The sequence below is a fragment of the Sceloporus undulatus genome, chromosome 1 (genome assembly GCF_019175285.1).
Source record: "Sceloporus undulatus isolate JIND9_A2432 ecotype Alabama chromosome 1, SceUnd_v1.1, whole genome shotgun sequence".
NCBI lineage: Eukaryota > Metazoa > Chordata > Lepidosauria > Squamata > Phrynosomatidae > Sceloporus > Sceloporus undulatus.
The window spans coordinates 356162674-356170250 of record NC_056522.1 but is presented as its reverse complement, the minus strand read 5'-3'; the positions used below and the strand labels follow the sequence as shown (position 1 = coordinate 356170250).

The following is a 7577-nucleotide window of genomic DNA, read 5'->3' as shown; positions in this document are numbered from 1 at the left end:
GAGGTTCCTGCATTGCTGCAGTTCCTGGAAGACACCCCGTTGCTGTCATCCAACTGGACTTTGGAGCCACGCTTCAGCTTTGGAATTTGCCCGCTCTGCTACAGGTCTGATTTAACCCAGGACTCGTTTGAGTTGCTGACAGTGGTGGTGGACCCCAGCAGTTGCGCTGACAAATCTTTATTTAATTTTTTTTTTTTGGTCAGAAAGGACACATCCAGATTAAGTAATTTATAAAGCAGTGTGGATGGTTCTTTAAATCACTTTTCTACATGCTGCATATACTCTAAAGCCACCACCAATTGCTGCCATTAGATATTAAAACATTTAAGGGTGAGGGCATTTATTAATAAGCCACAAATCACGGTATCTTGAATAACCATGAATTATCTATCACAAAAACATATTAAATAATCTGAATGGTAATTGAAGAACATGTTCAGAATGCCAACACATTTTAAGCTTCTTAATTAAATTCAGGATTATTTTTGAAGAGATATTCTGCCTGTTGAGGAAAAATATAAAAGAAATACATTAGATTCTCTATGCTGTACATATGTCAAGCTTGCTTTTCCAGACTATGAAATACATTTAAACTATTCCCTGATATCAGGTATAAGCTGTGGTGCCGACACTGACTTTAACTGACAAACAATCATGGCTTGGCACTGCTTTGCACATCCATCTACTAATGTGCCCATTTTATACAACCATTATACAAAAAAAAAAAAAAAAAAAAAAGGAAAAAAAAGAGAGTCAATGAAAATTAAGTCAGAGTTGCAAAGTATAAAGATCACATAAATGGTGTGGGGAATACAGCTCTGTGACCATTTTACCAAATGGCATGACATTTATAAATTATGAAGACAGAAGACTGTTTCTTCCTCTCCATAATACTAGAACTCAGAGTCATCTAGTGTTCAGACTTATCCCTGTTAGTGCTCTTAGTCTCAGCGGCTTTCGATCCATTTACCATGTTTCCGGAATGCCTGAGGGAGTTGGGAATTGGGGGCACTGCGCTCCCGTGGTTCCGTTCCTACCTCTCGGGCAGATTCCAGATGGTGCAGCTGGCGGTGTGTTCCTCGGGGCCATTCTGTCCCCCATGCTATTTAACATTACATGAACCGCTGGGAGAGATCATCCGGAGACATGGGGGCGGTGTATCAGATGTGATGACACCACAATAACTATACTCTCTGTGTCTCCGACTGAAGCAGTGACCAGGGATGGACCTCTCATCTGGATGCCTGTCTGGAGTCAGTAGGCTGGTGAGGGAAAAACAGACTCGTTTGAATCCAGAGAAAAGAAAGATCAAGCAAAACGCAGCTCGCGATAGGTTCCCCGGGCCTGGGGATGGTTATTTGCCCACCTGTCCTTAACGGGATCACGCTCCCTGTGAAGGACTCAGTTCGCAGTCTGGGGGTGCTCCTTGACTCGTCGCTCCACCTTACATCTCAGGTGGATGCAATGGTCAGGAGCACCTGTTATCAGCTTCGGCTGATACGCCAGCTGCGACCCTACCTGGGCCGGGGGGACCTTGAAACGGTGGTACATGCTCTGGTGACCTCTCGGTTGGATTTCTGTAATGCGCTCTACATGGGGCAACCCTTGTACCACTCCCGGAAGTTACAATTGGTTCAGAACATGGCAGCCAGACTGGTCTCTGGATCTTCCAGGGCCAGCCATATAACACCTGTGCTTAAAGATCTTCATTGGCTCCCCATTTGCTTCCGGGCGCAATACAAGGTGTTGGTTATTACCTATAAAGCCCTAAATGGCTTGGGCCCAGGGTACTTGGAGGACCGCCTCTCTCCATACAATCTGCCCCGCACACTCAGGTCAGCTGGAAAGCAACTGCTGAGAGTTCCAGAAGCTAGATAGATTGTATGTACAGCGCTGTGTAAATTTACAGCGCTTTATAAATAAAGGTTAATAATAATAATAATAATAATTTGAGGCTGTTTTTATTATGTGTTATCTGACTGTGTAACATATTTATTGGAACCCGCCTTGATCTTTGGAAAGGCGGGCTAGAAATAAACTTCTTCTTCTTCTTCTTCTTCTTCTTATTATTATTATTATTATTATTATTTATCTTAATACATGCTGGCCCAAAACTGACAGGCCTAATAAGGCAGCTTCTGGCTGCTTCAGGGCCTTGGTATTTACATGATGCACACCCCTAAAGCAGCCAGAAGTCACCTGGACGCTGTGCTCAAGTGGCAAGAACAGATCCCAAAAGGAGCAGATTAAATCTGCTTCTGCCAGTGGCCCTTTAGAACTACTGCAGTAGCCCATTTCAGGAGCAGGCAATTCGGTCGCCAGGGTCCTAGCCCAGTTGGGGCTGGGGTGGCCAGAGGAATCTACCGAAAAGATGAACTGCTGCTTGTGGAGACTCCCAGGACAGGCAAATAGCCCTGTTATTTTCCTTCCTTTCCTCCCCCTGCAAAAAAAGAGTGCCTTGAGAGTCCGAAGAAGTCACCAGGCACACAAAAAAAGCCCTGTGACCCATATTTGCCTCCCCTGTGATAGAGATCTGATAATACAGTATATATGTCAGGTTTTTCTCAACAGCATTAATACAATACAGACACTCACAAGTGTGTCATGGAAGTAGAAAGTTTTTTTTTTAAAAAAATTGAATCCAACTTAACTAAACAGACAGACCAACACGCACACATATATAGACAGAATATGTGTTTCCTTACCAGAAAGTCAACAGGGTCATCAGGCCTAACCATGCAGCATTGATTCAAGCCTTGCATAAGAGTTGGCATGACATGCTTCATTAGGTAGTTTCTCAATGGAATGGACTGAGCTTCCAGAAGTTCTTGTTCTTGTCGCTTCACTTCCTCTAAACGTTTATTCTTTTAAAAAAAAAAAAGGACAATTTTGTATATCCACATACCTTAAGTTATGTTCAGGAAGAAACCAAAATTCCCAGCCAGGCTGGGTATACAAATCTTAAAATTTAAAAATATATGCCATTTTGAAATACTGTAGTTATTGTATTTTGTACCTGGTCTCGGGTTTTGAGTTCTAAATCAATCTAAATACATGCTATTAGAATATGACTTTGCATAGTTTAAGCATCATGCCCAAGCCCAAAGAAACGTGATACCACAACGAATATTTAAAAGCTGCTGTGATATTTTTGCAAGACATTCCATGTACAAAATTCTTGATTGTTTCATCTTGTAATTATTTTGGCTAGTCAGCAACCATTCTTCAGGGTCCCCCACATCACCTCCAGAGAACATGTGGCCCTCCAGATCCAGCTGGACTTCAAACACCATCAGCCCAGACATTACAGTAAATGGTAAGGGATGACTCAAGTTGTAGTCCAGCAACAGTTGGATCACAGGTTATCCACACCTAGTAGGACGATTGATTTGAGAGATAAAACTGGCTTGAACAGATCTAGTTTATGATATCCCCTGTGCAAGGAAAATTAATGGATTGTAATCTCCAGACAGTGCTTATGTCAAGTAGATTAGCTAATTGCTTTCAGTAGATGGCCCACAGTGATTAGGAAACTGACAAAGAGCCATTTTGTGAGAAAAGGCTTAACTTTTTTGTCCTACCCCTTTGCTGAGGTTGATATCATTAACATGGCTAGACCATGGAAAAGTTGCATTTTCTGACCACCTTTCCAGCCAGTATGGATAGTAGCTATGCTGGCTTGGGGAATCTGGGATTTATTGTCCAAAAAAGGAACTTTTCCAAGCTCTGGCTGTATGTGAAGGGTAGACTTAAGAACTGAATAATACATGAGCCAAAAGGTCTGTGGTTTCCTCAGCCTGGCACTGTCCTTTACAGATGATGCAGGCCAATAGCCCCAGGCTGGGATCTGCCAACCCGGATGATGATCTTGCAGATCTGAACTGATCCCGGCCCAAATGGCCCTTAATATAGCTGGAAAATATTTACTGCAAACTGCTGCAACAGCCAGCAGACCGTATGGCCCTGCGCCCTCTTACCTGACCCCCACATCATGTTGATTCTGAAGGCTCCAGTCTCAACTTATGACATTGGAACTGGCCACCCAACCATATGGGTGAAGCCAGGTTTCCCATTTCCACCCTTCCAAGTCATGATGGGGGCCTTTCCAGGGGACACAATGGTGGTGGTAGGTAAGAGGTGCATGGCAGCAGCAGTTCCAAAACACAGCAGCAGATGGGTGTATCAATACCTGCCTGTTGCAGCCTCAGCCCAGAGATGGAATCAGAGCAGAACTGTGGAGGGGGGAATACAATCCCAAGGTATCCTGCCTCTGTTTATAGACCCTTAGAAAAGGACCAAAAGAGGGTCCAGAAGCATCCTAGGAGGCTGTCTGCCACCCTAGAAATCTATTGGAGGAGCAGTGGAATTTGGTATATCTCTCAGAATATTAAAGCTCTAGCATGGCCTATACCCAACTTATACATTTCCAAATAAAGAAAAATATGATAAACGGCTTTATCCCTCTAGTGATGACATTCCAAAGAAGAACTAAGCCTTTACAGAATTTAGGCTATGTTTATCACAAACTAATTCTGCTCAAGAAAACTGAAAAGTCACACTGGAGGAGTAAAAACAGTATAATAATCAAATCTCATAATGTTCCATTCATTGTGCTACCACTGTTCCTTCTGAGTACCTTTACTAAAATTTCAGCAACAAATCACTGATATGTTTCAGGTATGTATTACTGTCTCTCTTCTCAGGAGAACTTAAGAGCAGTAGTGAATTCGTCTCTTCTCTTTCTTCCATCTGCTCACCTGAAATTTGTGAACATCCAGTTGCAGGAGCCATGAAAGAATTAGACTATGACCTAAATTTAATTGCCAGTCCCAACTGTAGTAGATTGAATCAATTTTATTTATATAAGTGCTGACTTGTTTTTCTTTTCAAGGTGACTGTGACTAATGGCAATTCTATCACAGGTTCAATTGGCAATTGATTCAATGGGTCTATTCTAGCTGAGACTAACAAATATTAGGTCCACATTAAAATTATCTGGTGTTTGGTATTAACTTACCCACTCTTCCCAATTGGCAAGTTTTTGAGCCCTTTCCTCTGCTTCTCTTTTCTCCAAATCAGCCTTTTCTTTAGCTTCCCTGGCAAGACGTTCTTCTGCTTGTTTCCGTTCAAATTCTTCCCTTTCTTCCTCTGTCATACCATAATTTCGAGGCTCGCCAATATTTTTTATTATTTCTTTCACTATTACTCTATTCTCCAGACCCTCAAACTTTGATACATCTTTCAAGTATGGAGACAGAAAATAAGGGAAATAGTGCATCATGTTACAGAGAACACATACAATTCATACTGATGTAATTCATGACTATCTTGGTAATTTTTCTCAAGTATAATCCATGTAAAATACGAACAGTAGACATGAGGAGAAAATTAAATTCCTCTATTAACATGGACAAAAGAATACTAATGTAATCTAATATATCTGATAGGCCTGCCTGTTTTTTTTATAGAAACCATGACTAGCTTAGATTTCTGCAAGGCCTTTGAGATGTGATTTGTTACAAAAGCAGGCTTTGTATAATGTGCTGAACGTTTTTTCTTTTTTTCTTTTTAATTGTATATGTTCTTAACTGGCTTTAATTTTACAATAGTTTAATTAATTTTTAACTTTTGTCCACTAAGAATTTTTAACCAGGTTTTAAATGTTTTAATCTTCTTGAGTCTCACTGGGAAAAGGGTGAGATATAAATAAATATAAAAATAATAAATAATACTTAAAATTATAGCCATAATTTTATATTGCAGTTTTTATTCTACTTTTAAGAATAAAACCTCTTGGAGTATGTAGACAGGATTATATAGAGGTACTGATTTCTTTTACAACCTCATAACATGGTTGCAGTTATATTCTCACTAAGGAGGCAAGATTTGGTATTTTAATTCTTTTCTTGGTCCTAGAAAATTGATTCTACAAATAGGAAAACAATGGGGAAGGCAACTATTTCCGATATTTTAATAAGGAATCAAGCTTTAAACTAGCAATTTAGTAAAATATAAAAATCTATTTAAATAGATTACAATATTTCTACATCTCTTGTTTAGATTATAATCCAGATCTTTAAGAAGTCATTTAGCACATAGTACTCTCAGAAATCAGAACAATAATTGATCTGGCATGAATTGTTCAACCTGTAACTTAGCTGAATGACTACATTGGTACAAATGGTTAGCAAACTATTGCATTATCTATGCAAGGGGAAGAGTAACAAATTAAATGATTTCTACTATACTGTACCAATGTTCTGTGGATGTACTTCTATTTCATCAAAGTAGTTGAGAACAGTTTCATCCTCTGTGTTTAATTCCCTGAAAAGACTCAAGGCTCTTAAGTATCGGTCCTGAGCATAATGAGTCCCAGCAACAACAGATTCAGGGAGATTCATGATTCGGGTTTTCAGAAATTCATCAGATGCATTCAAAGAAACAATGTAGTCTGTGGCAAAAAGCAATTTTGAAGGTTAGGGTTGTGTTACAGTAGTCTGCTGAACTGGAGTGACTGGTTGTCTTTTCCCCATACCCTCCAACTGTTCTGATTTGGCATGGACAGTGCTGATTAATCCTTTGCCATCCCTTTTTTCATCTGCTTTTAAAATCTCCCAGCTTCCCCCTTTGTCTCCAGCTTACTTCCACTGCTGCAAACTGGATCCAAAGTGCAAAAGTAGCCTGCAGTCAGTTAATTCAGCAGATGGGAGAGGAGAGGAGCAGCATAATCTTGCCCTTCGCAGTAGGCTCAGGCAAAAACAAACTGTTACAGCCTCTCCTAACTTGTCTGTTCTACCTCATGAATAACATTTGCCATTTTGACCACACTGATGTTTTTTGGCCACAGTGACACCTGGGTTTCACCCATGATATCCTGGAGATTGTGTTTTTCTTTACTGGCTGTGAAATCAGCATATGTTCAGTATGGAAGAGATCAGCTAGTGTTGGACTGCTTGCAATGGGAGTACATTTGGCCATGTGCTACAGCTGCGATAAAGAGCCCACCTACCCACTTCTCAGTCTGCATGAGCAATGAATGAATGGATGAAGAATTATAACTGATGAGGTTAGAGGAGACTAAAATGGAAAAGGAAAAAACAGTGATCATTACCTTAAGTGGCCATTATTCAGTAGCTTAAAAAGAAAGAAAGGCTTTTCATTGCACTACATGTATTAATCATCTCATCAGTGTGAGAATATCTGTGTTAACCACCAAGCTAATGTCTGATAAGGGCCATGATGACCACTATCTATAGTCTGTGTTTCAGTTCTCTCTGACCTCACTGATTAAAATCCTTCAGCCATTCACTTACTCACCCAGTCATCTGCATAATAATTTGCCAATTAAGGCAACACTTTAGACATCTGATTATGTAGACTGCCATCCATGAAAGCACATGCCAAATAAAATCTATTGGTCTCCTAAGGTGCCAGACTTTTTGTGGTGAACTTTTCACAAGCACTTTCCTCTTTGGCTAGGTTCTGAATCTGACTGACAGCAGAGTGTTTTAGACTTTTTGCAAGAAAATAAAGTAATGATGGAGGGGAGGGGTCTCTATCAGACTGTCCCTTTCGCT

General features: G+C 40.4%; 1 protein-coding gene across 1 annotated transcript in view; it reads right to left on the bottom strand.

The window, feature by feature from the left end:
* Positions 1-435: 435 nt before the first annotated feature.
* AK7 (adenylate kinase 7) overlaps positions 436-7577 on the bottom strand; it is a 36039-nt gene continuing 28897 nt past the window's right edge. The window contains exons 15-18 of the mRNA XM_042446882.1: positions 6254-6451; positions 5018-5238; positions 2706-2864; positions 436-502 (exon numbers count right to left, since the gene is read on the bottom strand). Of these exons, the coding sequence (XP_042302816.1) occupies positions 464-502; positions 2706-2864; positions 5018-5238; positions 6254-6451 (617 nt within the window). The 3' untranslated portion in view covers positions 436-463. The remainder of the gene's footprint in view (positions 503-2705; positions 2865-5017; positions 5239-6253; positions 6452-7577) is intronic.